This window comes from Hemicordylus capensis, chromosome 4 (assembly GCF_027244095.1).
Source record: "Hemicordylus capensis ecotype Gifberg chromosome 4, rHemCap1.1.pri, whole genome shotgun sequence".
Classification (NCBI taxonomy): domain Eukaryota; kingdom Metazoa; phylum Chordata; class Lepidosauria; order Squamata; family Cordylidae; genus Hemicordylus; species Hemicordylus capensis.
This window is the reverse complement of record NC_069660.1, coordinates 159,364,592-159,385,043: the sequence shown is the minus strand read 5'-3', so window position 1 is coordinate 159,385,043 and position 20,452 is coordinate 159,364,592. Positions and strand designations below refer to the sequence as shown.

General features: G+C 42.9%; 1 protein-coding gene across 3 annotated transcripts in view; it reads left to right on the top strand.

Annotated features, from left to right (window-relative positions):
* Window positions 1-20,452, top strand: part of PAPPA2 (pappalysin 2) — a 263,647-nt gene that overhangs the window by 52,930 nt on the left and 190,265 nt on the right. For 2 of the 3 annotated variants that reach the window (XM_053248609.1, XM_053248610.1), the window contains exon 3: window positions 9,303-9,448. The exons of the other annotated variant lie outside the window; for it this stretch is intronic. In XM_053248609.1, the coding sequence (XP_053104584.1) occupies window positions 9,303-9,448 (146 nt within the window). The remainder of the gene's footprint in view (window positions 1-9,302; window positions 9,449-20,452) is intronic. 3 annotated transcript variants of the gene reach the window in all.

Here is a 20,452-nt window from a genome sequence, read left to right as displayed (position 1 = left end):
GGGAAAAATTTTCCTAGGGAAGTATTCAGATAAAGTTAGTCACGAAGTCCTATTGTAATAAATGGGACTTAAGTTAGTCATAGCTAACTTTTCTAATTGATTTCAGTGATGCTTAATTATGACGAACTCTCTGGTTGCTGCCCCTCATGCTGCTCTGACAGAACTGGGAATATATTGCCTTGCTAGAGCTTCAGTCAATGCTTACATTTCCCTCTACAGAGCTGTAGGCAACCATAGAAGATTCAGGAGTAGGACATGGTAATATTTGTCAAATATGAAAAAGAAGAAAGATGGCAGTTGGTCTCTTTAGCTGGTAAAAAGGGAATGCTGCTGAACTGAATGTGGCATAAGGTAGCCACCTTTTTAACCTGGGATATTATGGATATAGTTCAGTGGTTTACAACATCTGTGGGCAAACTGAGTTGGATATTAAAGGCTTTATTGTGACCACAGTATATTCATGGGTATCTAGACACACTGGGTAAGATCCAGAATAAAACAGTTGGGGTTAAGTTCCATCAATATTAACGGGACTTAACTTAGTCATGTCTCTTTTATTTCAGTGGTGCTTAGTCATGACTAACTTAGTCTAGATCCAGCCCATTGTTTTATTAAAATACAGAGGGAAATGATCCTATGTACCCACATCGCACCAAACTAATACGGTATATATTGCAGAATATCAACAGAAAATATGTATATTCATTCAGTCTGTAAAAGTGGCGAATGTAGTATTTGTTATTAGCTGTTCATTGAAGGCATTATTATTATGGGAAGGGATCTTGCTTATCTATAATAAAGAATAAATAAATTTGGACAAACTCCCTTCATACCAAGTGTTCTTCCTATTATAGACAAAGCACCTCAAATATGAATAATACTTAAAAACTTTGGACAGGCGGCAATCCTTAGATAGCATGTCCCTTGATTCTTTGGATCAAGGGACAAATGAGCATCATTCTTCTGTGTTTTCTTTGAAAGACATTTGGGTGAAACTCATCAGAGATCAGAACCTGACAAATGTTAACTAGAATGCTCTTATGCTGTGTTTTGTAAATAACACAGGACTCATGATCATTGCCATATTTGAGTATGTAGTGGAAGCATTGTTGCTGGGCCCTTCTCCCCTTTGCATTGGCTGCCACTCAGTATAACAACAAAGTATGACATATAACAACCAGCTATCTGTTAATGTGCATATAATTTGCTGTGGAATCCTCTAGTTCGGAGCCATTCTGGGGGGGCGGGGTTGAGGGAGAGAGAGCCTGAGAGATAAGAATGAATAGCTGAGAAAGAGGAATATTTAACATTGGCACTAATGCATGTTTATGACAGATGAAAACACCAGTGGAGACACCAGCAAGAGATGAAGCCTGAGGGAGTTGACTGTTCTGGACTTGTTTTGGTCTCTATTATATGTTGTTTAGTCTTGGGGTGGGGGACACGTGCTTGGATGTCTGTAGTAGCTCTTCCACTATAGTTGAAGGACTTTCCCCCCATTCCTCGCATTTAGCTTCTCTGCATTTTTGGATCACCATAAATCTGCTTGGTCCGTTTTAATGAAAGAAGCTGGGGTGATTTATAATGAAGAGTTAAGGAGAGAGAGAAAGAGAGAGATATTTTACTATTGTCAAGGGACTGGCAGGCGGCAGTGAGAAAAATGTCTCCTTTAGGAGGCGGCAGGAATATCCCTCCAAACATGATTGACCTTAGCTCATGGAATTTGGATGACTTGCAAGGCTTTGGTATGGGTTTTCCAAGATATGCATAGAATGGGAACCAAGTTTATTTTTAAGAATTGTTACTACTGAGCAGCTCTAGAATGTTGAATGAATTTCCTTTGAATGTTTTCTATTTCTGGTAATTGTGGTTTGCTAGTCTGCCTTGAATCATGCCTTAATAGTACCTTTCCCCCTTTCCTTTTTCTAGGGATAGTACATGTTCATTACTTGGAGACTGCAACATCCAGTGATAACTGGCATATTTGGATGGAAGTGTCTAACCCACAGATAGAACTTCTTATACTTCACTGACAAGTGATGCTAAAAACATAGAACTTACATAGTACTTTAATTTGGTGGTTTTTGTTATGCTTTTTGTTGGTCCTAAATTTTCTGGCCTTCAGTTTCATGGAATGCCCCCTAGTTCTAGTGTTGTTAGAGAGGGAGAAAAATTTCTCTCTATCCACTCTCTCTACTCCATGCATAATTTTGTACACCTCTATCATGTCTCCCCATAGTTGCCTCTTTTCCAAACTAAAAAGCCTGAGATGCTGTAGCCTTGCCTTGTAAGGAAGGTGCTCTAGGCCCCTAATCATCTAGCTAGCCCTCTTCTGTATCATTTCAAGTTCTACAAAGTCCTTCTTAAGATACGTTGACCAGAACTGTACGCAATACTCCAAATGTGGTTGCACCATAGATTTGTATGAGGGCATTATTATATTAGCATTTTTATTTTCAATCCCCTTCCTAATTACCCCTAGCATGGCATTTGCCTTTTTCACAGCTGCCATGTACTGAGTTGACATTTTGAACAAGTTGTCCACCATGACCACAAGATATCTCTCCTGGTCAGTCACTGCCAGCTCAGACCCCATCATTGTTTATGTGAAGTTGGGGTGGAGTTTTTTTTTTTGCCCCAATATGCATCACTTTACACTGGCTTACATTGAATTACATTTGCCATTTTGTCACCCAGTCCCCCAGTTTGGAGAGATTGTTTTGGAGCGCCTCACAACCGGTTTTGGATTTCACTACCCTACATAGTTTAGTGTCAATTACAAATTTGGTCACTTTGCTGCTTACCCCAGTTTCTAGATTATTTATGAACAAGTTAAAGAGCACTGGTCCCAGGGGCATACCTAGGTTGGCTTGGGCCAGGAGATGAGATTTTAAAAAGGGGACCTCACTGCCTTCCTCTCTTCCTGGCCCTATGTCTCTGCTGCAGAAGAACATTAAGGGCGTGTGTAATATAGTGTAGCAGATTAACAGAGGACAGGAGACTACAGTTACAAGGTGTAAACAAAGCAGAACCAAATAATACAACAGTCTCAACTTTGTGAAATACAAGGGGGCAATTTATGCTTGCTACCACAAGACCGGCTCTCTTCCCCTTCTTTAGGTTCTAAAGGAAGCTTCTCTTTCAATCTAAACAATTTTTGTCAGGGCTGTAGCATGGTGGGATTTTTTAAAAAAACACAATATTTTTCATTTGTTCATTTAAAATGAACAGTAATATAAATAATGTATCACATTAAAAATATACAAACAAAATTCAGTGTTATTAATATCAAAAAGGGCATATAAAATATCCACATCCTTTTGAACTGAAGCATTTCACATCATATCATCTTTAGCTGCTCTGATTCCCCTCCCTGACAACCTTGATGTTTTTTCCCCCGAAAATCAGCCTCAGCCTACACGTTCATCGCCATCCCCTTAATCACGAGGCGAATTCCACCACCACCTTCCTTTTGCAAAGGAGCGTTTAGTACGAAGGACTTCATATCTCAGAGGCAACATCTCTTCCTTTGCTCTCATGGTCTCACTCACCTGTTTTTGAGGGAGCAGGGAGGGAAAAGACACAGAAAGAGAGACAACAAAGTCTCTGGTATGGGCGGCTCTACTCTGTCTCCACAGTCTCAGGCACCTCTTCCCTTCCTGCTTCCCTTCACTATCTCGGACAATCCTTTCTGTGGAGAGAAGGCAAGGACTGGCCTTGGGGGTCCCTCAGAGGCTGTGGACCAGGAGACAGACAGGGAGATTCTCTCCCTTTGTTTTACTGACAGTTCGCCCCTGACTGGTCCCCAGATCTCTGGAGGACCTCAATTCTTACCCCCCTCCACTGTAAGAACTGTCCATTTATTCCTACTAGGGATGTGCGAAATGTTTTGGGTACAAAACATTTTGTACTTGAAATGGGCCGTTTCGGGTGTTTTGTAGACAAAACAAAACACCCATTTTCCACATCCGAAAGTTTTGTACACAAAACAAAACATCCCTGTTTCGGCTACAAAACGTTTTGTTGTTTTGGACCTCCATTTTGTGGCGATCTCTGAGTCAGTTTCCATTTTGTGTTTGACATCTCTTTGAATTTCCTGCCCTTCCAGCCTTCTGATCGGTGACCTAAAGCATGGGCTGACCTGCTGATGATTCCCTCCTTGTTCCCCATTGGCTCTTCTGCCTCTTGCTACTTTTTACTGACCCCACATTGGCCAGGGGAAGGGTCGAAGAAGGGGCAAGGGTGTGGGGGAGCTCAAGGAGGGGTTTTCAATTCATTCAACAAGTTAGTTACTCATTTGCCATTCTGCCTTTCTGCCTCATTGAAGAGAGAGAGATAGAACAAGTTTGTATTGCATGGCATGCCTCAGGTTGCCATGATGATTCCATGCCATTGCCTATGCCTGCCTGCCTTGTTGCCGGCCTGAGTCCAGCCTGCCAGCCTGCTATGGCTACTGCATGCCAGCCTGGGAATGGATTTATCTGCTGCATTGCTTTTTTGTTCCAGAAGAGTTTTTTTCACCCCCTTGAGAGATGCCATGCCATTGCCTATGGCTGCCTTGTTGCCAGCCTGAGCCCAGCCTGTAGATTCTCTGGTAGCATATAAGATTTTCAACGACAAACCATGAATCCACTCTCATATGCTACCAGAAAATCTACACTCAAAACATCACAGAAACAACAGAACCCAGTACCCCATGGATTAGCAACCCATGGGGGTGGTTGGCACCCTATGTGCTCTACACCACCACTCGCTTTGGGCCACCCTGGTGCCCCCCAAGTGCAGTTATGGGGCTGCTGAAACCTCCATCATTACCTATGGGGAAGAACCATAAAGATGCGTAAACTCCATTAAATCTTAAAAAATCAGCCCTCTATCCAATTCCTTTGAAATAATTCTGGCAGCTTCCTTGCCGCCACTGGGCACTACCACCCACCCTACTCTGCTCTGGGCCACCCCCTCCCCCCCCCCCCGACGTGAAGCTATACTTTTGCTGAAACCTCCATTATTCCCTATGGGAAAAATCTTAAACTTCAAAAATTCACCAAATATCAGCCGTTTGCCCAATTCCTCTGAAATTTGGGTGGTAGCTTTACTACCCCCACCCACTAGTTTTGCTCCAGGGCCATTTTTTAAAATCCAGAATGTTTTGGATTTGGATTTTGCAATTTCGAACAAAGAACAAAATTGGAGTGTTTCAGATTGGCTGATTTTGAACAAAGAACAAAATGGGGATGTTTCAAAATTGGGCCAAAAACAAAACAGAAAAACCCAAAATGCACAACCACAATTCCTACCCTCCTGTTCTTCAACCAGTTATCAAATCACACATGAACCTGTCCCCGTATCCCATGATTGCTAAGTTTACCCAAGAGCCTTTGGTGGGGAACGTTTATCAAAAGCTTTTTGGAAGTTCAAGTATGCTGTGTCACCCTTATCAATATGCCCGTTGAAATTCTCATAGAACTCCAAAAGGTTAGTGAGGCAAGAAGCGATGCTGTTTCTCCTTCAGCAAGGCCTGTTCTAACAATTTTGCCCTTAAGTATGCTTTCCATCAATTTACCCAGCACAGAAGTTAAGCTAACTATCCTGTAGTTTCTCAGATACCCTCTGGATCCCTTTTTGAAAATGGGAGTTACATTAGTTACTTTCCAGTTTTCTTGTACAGAGCCTGATTATAGGGACAAGTTACATATTTTTGCTGGGAGAAAAGCAATTTCACATTTGAGATCCTTCAGAACTCTTGGGTGGATGCCATCTGGCCCTGGCGGTTTGTTAATTTTTAATTTTTCAAGACAGTTTAGAATATCCTCTCCCGTCACCTCAAATTGGCCCAATTCTTCAGCTTCCAAGCCTGAGAAACTCAGTTCTGGGTATATTCATTCATTCATTCATTCATTCATTCGATTCGATTCGATTTCTATACCACCCTTCCAAAAATGGCTCAAGGCGGTTTACACAGAGAAATAATAAAATAAAATGGATCCCTGTCCCCAAAGGGCTCACAAACTAAAAAGAAACATAAGACAGACACCAGTAACAGTCACTGGAGGTACTGTGCTGGGGGTTGATAGGGCCAGTTACTCTCCCCCTGCTAAATAAAGAGAATCACCACATTAAAAGGTGCCTCTTTGCCAGGTTAGCGGGGATTGATGCTTGAATATGGTCAGTAACCTCTGCCATGAAGACAGATGCAACTAACTAATTCAGTTCTCTGCAATTTCCTTATCCTCCTTAATAATCCCTTTCACGCCCTCATCGTCTAAGGGTCCTCCCTGGCAGGTTTTGTCCTTCTGATATATTTAAATAAGTTTTTGTTATTCCCTATGACATTTCTAGCTATATGCTGCTCAAACTCTCTTTTTGCATCCCTTATTGTCTCCTTGCATTTCTTTTACCAAAGTTTATGTTCCTTTCTGTTTTCATTTGGGCTGGACCTCCATTTTCTGAAGGAAATTTTCTTCCCTTTTATAGCTTCCCTGACTTCACTTGTTAGCCATGTTTGTGTCCTCCCAAACTTGGTAGTATCTTTTCTCTTTTTTGGTGTACATTCCAATTGAGCTTCTAATATTGTGGTTTTGAATAAGTTCCATGCTTTCTGGAGTGATTTGGCCCTCCTGATTTTCCCTTTCAGCTTCCTTTTTGCAAGTCCCCTCATTTTGGAGAAGTTTCTTCTTCTGAAGCCCAAAGCATCTGTGCTGGGCAGGCTTCCTTGGCAATGCTCCACTTGCATATAAGCTGAATTGGATCACACTATGGTCACTGCTCCTCAATGGTTCTCCAACTCTTACATCTTGCACCAGGTTCTGGGCACCACTCTGGATTAAGTCCAACGTTGCCTTCTCTTTGGTTGGTTCTGTAACCAGCTGTTCTAAGGCACAGTCATTTAGCAAGTCAATAAATGTGGCCTCTCTATCGATACCCATACATGAATTTCCTGTCTATGTGAGGGTAATGGAAGTCACTCAGTATTACAGCTCTGTCTTTCACAGAGCTCTCTGATTTGCGCCTCTCTGATTTGCTTGGATTGGCTTCTCCAGCTCCAAGACACTCAGTGTTTTGATCCAGAGGGCAATAGCATATCCCTAGTAACAAATTTCCTTTCAGTCCTGGTACTATCACCCATAATGATTCCGTGGAGGACTCCTGTACTAGGTTTTCTAGCTTATTGGATTCTATTCCTTCTTTAATATACAGTGCTACTCCACGCCCAATCCGGGCCTCTCTGTCCTTTCTGTAGAGTTAGTAACCAGGAGTAACAGTGTCCCACTGGTTTCACCATTCCACCAAGTTCCCTATATCTAAGTTTTTATCTATGGGCATAGATTTATACCCACTATATCTATATTTTTATTAGCAACCAAGCCCTCCAGTTCACCCATATTGGCTTGGAGGCTTCTAGCATTGGTATATAAACATCTATATGCTGAGTCTCTTACCTGGTATTGGTGTGTGCTATCTCCTTTACTGTCATTTGACTTTTTTGACCAATTGTCATGTGTTTCTGTCTGCTCTACTCCTGGTTCTACTCTTGTGACTTAACTGAAACCTTTGCACTCTTGCACTTTAGGGGATTTTGCTTGCTGAACCAGGTACCACCCACTTCCTGTTATTAAAACCCCAGGTATTATATTAAAAGCTGCTCTGTGGCCTTTTTAATTTTAAGTGCCAACAGTCTGGTTCCATCTTGGTTCAAGTGGAGCCTGTCCCTTTTAGTCCAGCTTTTCTTGCACCCAAATGTATCCCAGTGCCTAACAAATCTAAAGCTGTCCTCCCAGCACCACCGTCTCCTCCACGTATTGAGACCCCTCAGCGCTACCTGTCTTGCTGGCCCTGCACTTGGAGCAGAGAATGCTACTCTGGGGGTCCTGGACTTCAATATGCTACTTAGCAGCCTAGATTTGGCTTCCAGGACCTTCCGACTGCATTTCCCAACATCGTTGGTGCCAATGTACTCCACGATACCTGAATCCTCCCCAGCACTGCCCTCACAGTCTATCTAGACACTGCGAGACATCCGCAACCTTTGCACGAGGCAGGGAAGTCATAGTGCAGTCTTCCTAACCCTATGCCCCTAACTATCAAATCCTAACCCTCTATGCCCCTATTGGTTGAATCACACACTACTAGGAGGCCTCTAATCCCTGGAGGAGTATCCTCTGTGCGAGAGAATATGGGCACAAGAAATGAGACATAAGAAAGAGATCCCTTCGAAGGGAACATTACCTTGTTCCTCAGACTGATGTCTTCCTTCACTGAGACCTTCTTTCTCCATGACAGTAGAGGAGCTGTCAGCTTGGGTGTGGGATGCCTCTATCACATCCCTGAGGGTCTCATTCACATACTTCTTTGTGTTCCTGAGCTTCTCCAGGTCAGCCACCTTGGCTTTGAGGGAACAACCTTGTTCTCTGAGAGCCAAAAGCTCTTTGCACTGAGCACACACTCTCGACTTCTCTCCTGCAGGCAGATGGTCATACGTGCAACACTCGGTTCAATACACTGGGAAGCACCCCCTCCTCTCCTGGCATTCTACCTTCATAACTGGTTTTATTGTCTATTTAGAATATATAGAGCTTGTTTACTTGAAAGGTAGGTCTTAGCTTTAGTTGTCAGCTCATTAAAGGTTTTAAGCGCTGTCCTCCAAGAAGATTACAGAAGTGGGGTAGTATTCACCTTCTTGTGCTGGGTGTCTCCTTTGTGATAAAGGGGTGCAGCTTGTGCGCCCACACATTTCCCTGCTAAACTCCACACAAAACCCATTTGAGATCTGTTAGTAAACTCCTGTTGGCAAAGCTGCCCTAGTCTGAGCTTGTCTCCTCAAGAGCTGCTTGCAAGCTGAGCTACCTCAGGAATAGGTACTTGAAGGGCTCATTCACCTTAGTGGGTCATGACCAAGCTGTGTAGACTTGAAGTATGTGAAATAATGTGTGTAATAGGTTCCAGCCCTGATGCACAAGGATCCTTTGCCCCTTTGCTGGGATTTGGTCTCCTGCCCTGCCCTGCCTGAGACACTTTGTGCCAGGGCATCAGCAGCCTTTGTGTCACAAAGATATGGGTTCTAGATAATTAGAGCTGCTTTCAGAGGAGAAGTAGCTTTGAATCGTATGACGAGAACCTGAAATACTTAGTATGAAGCTGTATACTGAGCGTTATTCACTTAGTGCAGTATTTTCTCCTCTGACTGGCAGCAGCTCTATCCGATTCCCCAGCTTGTTGTAAGGATTACTGGGAAACCCAGTGTAAATGCTTAAAAAAAAATTAATAACAATTTATTTGCATTGTTGTTTACTTCTTTCCTGCAGTGCATATATGAGTGTGAAGGAGCTGAAGGAGGCACTGAAGCTGAACAGTACTCACTTCCTCAATGTCTACTTTGCCAGTTCTGTGAGGGAGGATCTGGCAGGTGCTGCTATCTGGCCATGGGACAAGGATGCCCTGAGCCACCTGGGTAAGCCTGACTCTCTGTCTGGATTGAGATCACACTCTCTAGTTTCTTCCAGAGGGATAGCTGTGCCTGTTTTAGCAAAAGCAACAAAAAGTCTTGTGGAATCTGAAAGATCGTCAAATCTATCATAGCATAAGCTTTAATCTGTGACAATTCTATGTGAAGGTTCAAAGTATAGAAGATAAGCAAGGTTGTAATTCAAGGTTATAACATCAGTAATGGGTGATAAAAACATCATCCTAGCAATGCCAAAATGATTTACTCTGTAATGTGATAGAAACACACCAAACTAGAAAGAATATGGTCAAACATCATTATACACTCTTATTCAGCTATCTCACACTGGAGTTTTCATTTGAAGTATTTCTGTTGAAGAATGGTTATTTGCAGGTTTGCAGTGGAGTCCTAAGAAGATTAAGGTGTTCTTCCATTAGCTTCTGAATGCTGCTGTTCTTGATGTCAGATTCATGTTGGTTTATTCTTTTATGTAAAGACTGACCTGTTTGCCCTATGTGAATAGCAAAAGGATACTGTTGGCAGAGGATATATATCACATTGGAAGATGCACCCTGATAGTATAGCTGACATTATTGAGTCCTGTATGGTCTTGCCTATGTGGATATGGGGGCATAGTTGGCATTTGGGTTAACTGCTGGGTCTAGTCACTATTTTCATATCTTTGTTATATGGTCTGTTGCTGTTTTAGAGAAACTGTTTGGCTAATCCATGATGGAGATGCTTTCAGTCAGGCTTGCAAATAGATTCCTTTGCTAATTGAGCAAAGAGGCAGCTTTTAAATGAATGCTCTCTTCTATTTTGCAGTGGAGAACAACTGTCCCTAGTCAACCCAGCAGCATAGTGTCGCTCCTGGGGGTTGTTGCTGTGATCTCTCTTCTGCTTCTTTTTAGATGTTGAGCGCCTTTAGGACAGGAGACCATCTTTTTATCCCTTTTGCTATGTAAACTGCCTTGTAACTGTTTGTTCAAAAGTGCATATGAATATTCTTGACCGAGTCAGCGTTTTCCTGGTCAACTGAATAAATGTAGAAACTCACACATTACTATTGTTTAAAATATGTATATGCTGCTTTTCAGCTTATCATAAGCTTTTAAACTTTTTCTTACGATAGAGGACAGTTCTCCTTGTAGCTTAAAAATGACAATAGTCTTCTGATTACTTTATCTAAACATATTTCACTCACTCACCCACCCACTTCTCCTTTCCCCTTTCTGTCATGTTCTGACAAACACACACACATCTTCATAGTACAGTTTCAGTTGTGCCAGGGCCCTGGAATTTCTTTTCAGTATCAGGTCCTGGGAAAAGTGCCCTTGAGTATGTGTAGAATGCCTGGCAGTTGATGAACCCGTACTCTGCTATGGATGTTCTTCTCTTTAATCCTAGTTGGGAATTGGTTGTGATTACAGTATTAAGTGTGAGGGAAAAGGCATGTTTTTCACATTCTTTGCATATGCTTAGAGGAACTCTGTAGACTCAGCCCTAGTGCTGAAGTCCCCCCCCCTTAAAAATCATCCCCCTTAAAAACAAACAAACCTTACCTTCATGGACTTTGACAATCTTTGGGATTGTCCCACAGAAAATCCCACTGAAATCCACGGGGTTTGTTTTTGAGTAAGCATGTTTAAGTGTGTCCTTTAAATGTTGCATGATGTATGTAATCCTTAACTCTTTTTTTGTAGCACAGGTCATAGCAGTTTGTTCTACTCATAGTCCTTTACCTAGTATAGCTGGCATTTGATTCAAAAGCAGATTTGTGGTGTTCATAAGATGTGGTGAACTTTGAAGAAGTTCAGCAGAGAGGACGTTCAGAGACTCAGGATCCATCCCATTGTCCCTTCTCGGAAAGCATTTTCCAGAGCAAGTGCTTTGGGTTGATGTTGCATGCATTTCCCAGGAAACCTGCAAATATTTTCAGGATGCTTGCTCACAAATTAACATATTGAACAGGTGTGCAAAACATCTTACTTGACTATTTCCTTTAGCTGCCTCACCTGGGGTACTGGGTAGGTTCCTATAGTTTCATTCCCACTTTCTTTTCTTTTCCTAAGCCAGCTTTCTGAGGCTTAGGCCCTCCTTTGTGCCCCCCCCCCCGCCTCTTGTCAAACTACGTAGGGCAGTGATGGCCAACTGGTGGCCTACAGACTGAATTTGACCCCCAGAATAGTTTTGTCTGGCCCTTGATGGCCTTACCAAATTTTAATCAAAGCATGGCAAAACGTTTGTCTATACTTTCAGTCATAAAGAAAAGGAAAAAATCTTCTTGCTTTTCTTGTCTATTTTTTAAATTAAAAAAAAATTACAAAAAATATTCCTTTCAGTCCTCATATGATCAAAATATCTATTCCAGTAAAGAATAAATAGAGTCCATTTTCTCCTACTTAAACCAGAGTGGTGATGATCCATTTATGTGATTAATCATGTCCATAAGTCCATTTTAATAATTTCCAAAACTTTAATTAGCCACCCTTTAATAGTAGGAATGGATGGCTGTTTTCCATTACTGAGCTAGAACTGGCTTGACAGCTTTTAAAACAAGTAGTCTAGAGGCATATAGATAATTAGTGTCCAATAAAAGCATTAATGGATCAAACCTCACATTAACACAAGCAGTTTGAGAGACAACTCTTATTAACGGAGCCAAATACTTTAAAATAGAATTACACTCTGTAGCAATCGGCCCTCCCTTACCCTAAAGAGTGAACCGGAAGTGAACCCTGTCCTGACAGCCAGGGACCTCTGAGGATCAGCCACACAGCACACAGTGACCGGAATCTAGGGGGCCTGGCGGCAGGAAGTGAAAGGGGTCTTTGTTCTCAGAAGGAGCCAGGATGGCAATGAGAGAAGATGGGGAGCATGCTTTGTGAGTACCAGCCATGAAGTCTGGCGACCTCATGGCCAACAACCAGCCTAGACTTCTCTCAGGGAAGGACATCTGCAGATCTTTGAGAGAAAGGATTGCAGGAAACTTGAGTTATCTCCTGGAGTTTGGGGTGAGTTCAAGGGAAAAGGAAGTAAAGGGCTTTGGCTTTGGGTAAAGGTTTAGCCAGGGAACCGTGTGTTAGGTAGCCTGCATTCTATTTCTTTTGATTTTGTGCTTTTGCAAATCTTTACAATTGGTCTATAGTGTTTTTATCTGTAATTTAACTAAGAGGAATTGAACCTGAGCCCTTTTTATTCAACCAGGGCTCTGTAGAAGTCTCTGTATCCTGTAAAGGTGCTTTTAAAGGTTCTTTGCAACTGGGGGTGCTTTTTGAATTATCTTTGCAACTGGGTAACCATGATTTTTAAAGTGTGCCACTCCAAATACTAGCTGGAGTGCTCTTTGAAAGTATTCTTGCAAGTACTGAGTGTTTCTGCTACCTGTAACTGAAAGCTGAGAAAGTCTCAGACTGAAGTAGTCTCTGTAGTAGGCTTGAGCCTGAAATGGCTCAGCCGCGTTTCGGTGGCAGCAGGGGTGGCTCCTTAAGGGCAAGGGAGGGTGCACTTACCCCTCCCGCCGCTTCCCCCCCTCTGACGCTTTGTTTTTACTGAAACCCATGGGGCGGCAGCATACCTCCCTGCTGCCCCTTCTCCCTTTCGTTGCCATAACTCATTGGAAGTACCGGCTGCATGTGCGCTGGTCTGTCTGCCATACAGATGCGCGCACGCACAACTGGTACTTCCAGTATGTAATGGCGACGAAAGGGAGAAGCAGCAGGGAGGTACACTTCCGCCCCATGGGTTTCAGTAAAAATGAAGCGCTGGTGGGGGAAAAGCGGTGGGAGGGGTAAGTGCACCCTCCCCCACCCTTAAAGGGCACCCCCCCACTGAAAACAAAATGGCCTCAGCTGCTGAAACGTTTCAGAAGCCTCTATAATGGCCACCGAAACGTTTTGGACTCAAGCTAAGTCTGTAGTATTTTGAATAAAGTTTTTTTTCTCTTTTTGTTCTTTGGATTTCACCTGCCTCTGAGTGGATTTTTAACTCAGGAAAAAGGGGTTTACTCTATTGTAAACATGCCTCAATGTTAATTGTTCAGCAGCCTACCAAGTTCTCTCACCACGTGAAAGCTGCACGTGGAGGGGTTTTTGTATTTTTCCATTGGTAAAGAGGAAGAGAGTCTCCCTGGACACACAGCCAAATCCAGGGAGGAGTTAAACTCTGTAATTAGGGTGTGGTGGCAGCATATTTTCTTACCAATTTAAGTTTTAAAAGAACAACCTTTGTTGAGCAAACATGGAGGGAATGAATCAGCATTTTTCTTTCCCCCACGTGGGCTCGCCTTGAGACAAAGGCTGGGCTTAAATCCGCTATTGGCTATACACTCCACCCCAAGATGACAATATGAGAGGTCACCTTACTTCTGAGTATCTCTGCTGCCACCACTCAGATCTGTTTTGAAAGGATCTGAGACCAGAATCAACCCCACCCCCCATTGTGTGGTGGTAGCGTGGAGTATCTCTTCTGATGACGGAGAGGAAATAAAATGTTCTTACTTTTTGATATCATTGAAACAGCAGGTTTCATTGTTATAGCACAAGTTCTTAATGCATAATGGTTTCAAGTTTTAATTGCGAGCATCTGTGCGCTCTTTAGGGCCGGCAGTTACCTCTCCCTCCCCCTTCTGCCCCAGTCTCTGCTTCCAGGACCAGCCACCTCTCCTCCCCACTGCCACTTCTGCACCCCCCACTTTCCTTCTCACCTCCTGGGCCTTGCCTCCGTGGCCGGGCTGGGTCCACCACCTCTGGCCTCCATGGCTGGGCCACCACTGCGGCAACCCATCCTGGGTGCGCCTCAGCCAATCAGGTGCATCCGCCGCCCAGCCAATCAGCTGGGCTCTGGGACACACATTCCAAGGCACACCCAGGAGAATTAATATAATAGATAAGTGTAGTAGTTTCAGGGTGTTGTCATAAATTCTTAACTTATAACTTACAGGGGTGTTGACATTCTTAAGATGAAAAACAGTTATAGTTCTTTCCTTGTTTTTCCCCTCTGCTTTGGGGTTGGGATGCCTCGCTTTGTTACTTAGTTTCTGACGAGCCACCCTTCTGAGGACTTTTGGGCCTTTCCTTGATCAGGCAATGACTCTCCTACAGAGAGCAGATGTATCTTTGGCTTTTACAGAAGCCCCACTTCTCTCTTCCTTGGAGAAGTCTCTTCTGTGCAGTGCTTTTCTCTCTAAATCTCCAGCTCCCCCTCTCTCCCCCCTCTTAACTACCAACCAACTGTCCTTCAGCTGTTCTCCAACTGCTTTTTCAACCCTCTCTCTAACTGCATTCTCCCCTCCTGCATTCTTAACAGAGTTTCTCTATCTTTCCTGCTGGGGTCTCACTGCTGCTGCAGCCTTCCTGTCAATCAGCTCCTTTCTGCACATAATTTTTACACAGTTCCATAACCAAAAATTTAAAAAATATGTAAATAAAATCTGTAAATAAATACTAAGAGACATGCCAAAATGTCACAGACAAATATTAGAACAATATATAGATCATTTCCAGCATTTAAATATGTTAGTATGGAACATTTTATTCAACCTAGCTGAAGTTAAATTCCAGCCACAAAGCATCTTGTATTGTGCTTTTCTTATAGAATAGCTTGAAAAATCTTTAATCAAGCCATATATCTTTAACCAGTGGTTCCCAACTTGTCGTCCTCCAGGAGTTGCTGAATTACAACTGTCATTAACCCTAGCTTCAATAAATTGTGGCTGGGAATGATGGGAGTTGTAGTTCAGCAACATCTGGAGGACCACAGGTTGGGAACCTTTGTCTTAAACTATATCTTATCTCAAAAAAAGTTTTCAAGTTTTAAGAGAGGGGAAAAAGGCTTCATACTCTAGTACTACTCTTCTCTTTGTATTTCCTGTGCAGCTGTACCTCTATAGTGATGATGTTTAAGTTTGTACTTATCTGGTTCATATAACTACAAACCTATCTGGCCCAGCTTGTAATGCTCCGATATTAGGGATGTGCGAACAGTTTGAGGGTCGTTCGGTTCTACGTTGAACCGGTTTTGTTTGACGGTTCCAGGATTGAACCAAACCAACCCCTGTTCAGTCTGACCCTGGACCGAAACCCTGACAGTTTGAGGGGTTTATGATTTTTGTGTGTGAAAACTTTTCCCTACCTTTAGCCCCTTCAGGGGGCATCCTCTAGGTCGCTTTGGGGGGGGGGATCCGTGAAAGGTTCTCTCCCCCCACCCAGCCTTAGTCATCACTGCTGCAGCCCCTTCAGCCGCTTTTTCGGGCCCGTTCAGGCCTGCATAGACTCGCATGGTGGCCATTTTGTCCGCCACTGCTCATGCGCAAATAGCCTCTGTGAGGCCTAGCATGGCCCAGGGCCTCGCAGAGGCCATTTGCGCATGCGTGGTGGCCTTTTTAAAATTAAAATTAATTCACGGCCTAGAGGAAGCCCCCCAAAGTGGCTAAAGGTAGATAAATAAATAAATAAATAATTAAAAAAAATATTTTCCAACCCCTCCCCCCCGGACCGAACTGGTGGGGAGGTTTCTAAGGGGTGCCAGACCAAACTGGTCCGGTCTCAAACCGAACCGGGCCAGCCGGTTCCGTGCACATCCCTATCAGATATATTATGAGTTGAGTACTGTATCATATCACTGAGAAGTTTTTTCCTGGCTCAGAAGATAAAATGTTTGTGCTCATTAGGCTATTTTGCAGATACATAGGAAGAAAGAAAGAAAATGGTTTTCTATTATTGTTTTGCACTTGATGAAACACTTCTTGATTGCTTTGAAATGCGAAGTTGGACTTATCATAGAAGCTTCCTTTTGGTTAGCAGGCAGGAGAGGGTTAATTCCTCCTCTGGGTGACAACATGGCTAGCAAACTGGATGTCCCTCCTTGTTTTACGATATGGTTGCAATGGGAAGGAAGGCACCTTGAATCCAAATATCTGGAAAACATAGATCCACTCAGCTAAAAAACACACCCTATTGGAGGCAAAGAGTGCTAATGAGAAACAACGGAGAGAGCAAGAGTTTCAACAGGGTTCCTAACTGTTCCTGCTCCTCAGGAACTACACAAATGTAATAAAATGCTTCTCTCCCACTCATTAATGTCATCCAAAAGAACAAAGGGGGTGGGTCTGCCTACTCCCTTGACTCCTAATCAAAAGGGAATGCCACAGTATGTCCAACTACCTCTTCTTAGTTAGGAAGACAGGAAAGGGCTGTCCCACAACAGTGCTCATAACTAGGATGTGCAAATAGATCCAATTCAATTTTATTCAAGCTCGAAACAGGGTGTTTTGGGTGATTCAAATTCGATTGAAACATACTTGAAATATAGGGCCTGTTTCGAGCTTGAATTGATTTTTAAAAATTTACCATGCTAAACAATATTGATCCAAACACAAACAGCAAAACGTAATACAACAAACTGAAATTCAGTCCATCCACACTCTAATATTGTCTGTGTAGGAAAATAACCCTAATTTCCCCAATTAGTTTAAAGAATAAAATCTGACCAAATTATCTAAAAATATTTATTTGTAGTCTGGTTTGCACAGAACAGAATAATATGGGTTAGCTTTTCTCTGATTGCAATAGGCCATGGGTTCTTCTACCAGATCTCCTTTGACAAGGTTTGATTTTTCGAGTGTTTGGCTAAAGCTAACCTGGAAGCAGTTACCATAAACACAATACATTTTTTGGATGCCACATCTGTGTTGATCCCAGAAAATAGATTTACTAACGCCAACTGGGGGCATAATCCTGTTTTCTGGTTTGTAATCCTCACATCTCCGTGAAGACTTCTGTCCAGAAGGATAAGACCTTAGGGAAGTTCTACCAAAGATGAAGTAGGTTCCCTTCATCCTGCAACCACTCCAGCAAAGTGGAGAGTCTTTTGGGGTGTATGCTATTTTTACTGGGGTTAGGTACCATCAATGGAAAACTCTGAGAAAATTCTCCTTAATTTGGGCTGAAAGGAAGTAACTGGCTTCCATTTCCATATGTTCCTCCACTCCTGATCTTTGATTTCCTGTTGGAAGTTATTTTCCTTAGACGTTTTAAGGCTAGGCTGTGGGTTAAATGTGTGGCTTATAATAAAATTGTATAATTTTGAAACCATACCTTTGAGGTTGTCCGGGGCTTCCAAAACCAATACTTCAAATTTTGTTAGTTGCCTGTTAGCTTGTGCTGTTATTTCTGGGGTGGATATAAAGGATCTGCACTGTAAAAGATGTATCCATGTACAATGCAAAGGCCCAAAATTTTCCTCTATAGCCTCTAAGTCGATGGGATTCCCCTGTTGGTAAAAGTTACTTAATCTTGCAACTTCCAGAGCAGTAGCTTCCATCACTTGTGGAGATGTAAACAATCCTTCGAATTTAGGGTGGCAAAAAAGTGGAATGAGAGGGGAATATGCGGGTGCTAAACTCTTATACCATTTTGCCCCAACTCTTGAAAGTGGCACTCAGAAAAGGATTGTCTGCTGCTTTAAATTTATGAGAGTATTGATTTAATCTAAATTTATAGATTTAAATCTATGAGAGTATTGATCAGAAACTCCCATCTTAACCCCAAAATTAATTTCAATATTGGTCAGCATCCGTACGATATTTTGGAGATGCAAAGCCTCATAATAGGCAGGTAGGTATGGGCTTTCTATTCCACCATTAGCTGAGTGATTCAAGTGCCATTTTGAGTCCTGTTTTCCTCTTGCTGATTGGTTTTCTGGAAGTGGCTTCTGATTGACTTGAGATCTCTTTGTTTCTTGGTTGGCTTGTTATTCAAATCAAGTGTTGGCATGGGCAACTGTACCCCCATTTGCTGGGTGGGGGGGAAGGGGGAGGCCAAAGGAGGGATTTTCAGAAGTGGAGAGAGAAACAGAGTGCCTGCTAGTCTCTCTCTTTTTTCCTCCTGCAGTGCCAACAACTGCTTTCCTCCTCCCTCCCTGCCACTGACCAGTTTATTTTTAATTGTACCAGCAGTCCCAGTCCTCGTCCTTTGGGTTTCCCCCTGCAGTTCAGTTCAGTTTTATTTGTGTCTCTGACCAGCAATACAAAGTAGATAGATAAAAAGCTTTAAACATAATAACAATTCATCCTAAAATATAACAAGAGGATTAGCTGTTAGAGTTTTTCTGATTCTATTGGCCACCACAAAAAATCTGGCTATTTTATATGTATCGTCAGAGTCATGGTCAACAAGAAGAAAACAAACAAAAAACCCTCATCTGAACAGTCTGAAATATTTCTTAGTAAAGGAGCTATAAGAGACATACGAAAATCTTGATTAAAAAGTACAATATAATAAAACATGGGCTATAGACTCAACTGCTGCATTTCCACTCTGGCATACCTGTTCCTCATAAGGAATCAGCTTAAATGTACCCTTCAGAACCACTGATGGAAAAGCATTAAAACACGCCAACAAGAAAATTCTTCTATACTTAAGCATCAATATTGTGCTTAAGTACATAGCTGGTTCGGAGTTACATATTTAGTTCCCAAGGTAGAACTTATTTGTAAACTTAGATCATTTTGGTGTGCGATATCTAGGAGCCTTTGTTTGAGAACTAACTTGGCACGTTGATGGCTCCCACGCTATCAATAGGAGAGAATCCAATTAAATATAATTTCTTCGCTGTTAGTAATTTTCATCATGATTGAAAGCCATCCTTCAGTATCAAAGGTGCCAAACAGGGAGAAAAATAAATTTTAATCATGAATTACATACCACTAGCCAGACCTAGTTTCCACACTTGGTTCACCTGTCTCTATAAACGTAAAATCACAGTAGGCACACAGCAAGACACTTGAAATAGACTTCTAAAAAACTTGGTTTGAGTTGTTTCTAAGGCCATGAAATTGGATCTGGGCACCATATAGGAGATGGGTCCCCCCATTTCTTGCTTCTAGCCAGGCCCCAGTGGCTTTAATTTCAGGGGTGCTGTGCTGATTTTTTTAAAAATGTTTTTTGTTTTTTTTAAATTAGCTTTAACTGGGTGCTGCTTTGAATTTTTTTTCTTGCGTGGATTTGTTGTTCTTATTGCTTGCAGCCAGCCCCTGGTGCCTTTAATAATTTGGTGCTGTGCTTTTTCCTTTGGCAGCCCCAAGCTGCACCTCTTTGCTGCTGTAGTTGTGTGCCTGCCTGGATTGGACTGAATTTTGTGTGCGTGTGTGCATACACTAGCTGGTGTTCTGTGACTTCTGTCTTGTTCCCAGCCTGCCCAGGCTCTTTCTGTTTCCCTGGTGTTTCTTGTTCCCCTCGCTGCCCACTAGCTTTTCCTTTTTTTTCTTTTTTGGGTGGGTGGGTGCCTGACTGGTGCCCACTTGCCCTCCCCTCAGCTGTGGAGTTGACCAGATGCTGGCTGAAGACGCCATAAGACACCCCCCTCCCCCACCGCCTTGGTCCGGTTATAGAACTTAAGGTTCTTTAAATAGGGCCTAGATTGGGGAAGGGAAGGATTAGATTCTAGTAGGACTCTAGGTCAAGAGGGGTGGATCTGGGTTAGAGAGGCCACAGTAATCTCCTTTCCCTTCTCTGCCTTTCCCTTCTCTTCCTTGCCCTGCGACTTATCCCATTGTTGTTTGCTCCTCTCCAAAAAAGGTCACCCCTCCTCCTTCTTTATTTGGGTGGATTTAATTTTTCTAGCTTCTGTGTGTGCACTAAAGTGCAATAAATAGCACAGTCTGTGGCACACCTTGCATAAATAGTCACACCCCTTTTTAAAATACCCTCCTTAAAGGTACTTCTTCTCCCCCCATCAGAGTTAGGGCTTTTTTTAAAAAAAAGGAAAGTGTGAGGCAGAGCCTGGAGTAGAGTGGCAGGCAGAGGGAGGGGTAGTGCTGCTGGTCATAGTGGGCAGTGGGGAGAGGGGCCTGCTCCCTGAGTTGTCCCCACTCATGTGGTTGTGCGCAGACTCTCCTTTCCGCAGGATCCCGGACCTGCAGCAGCTGAGGTAGAAGTAGCAGGGAGGTTCTCCCCTAACAGGGAAGAAGCTCTTCCTGTGGCAGCGGAGGAGAAGGTGTTGGTTGCTAGC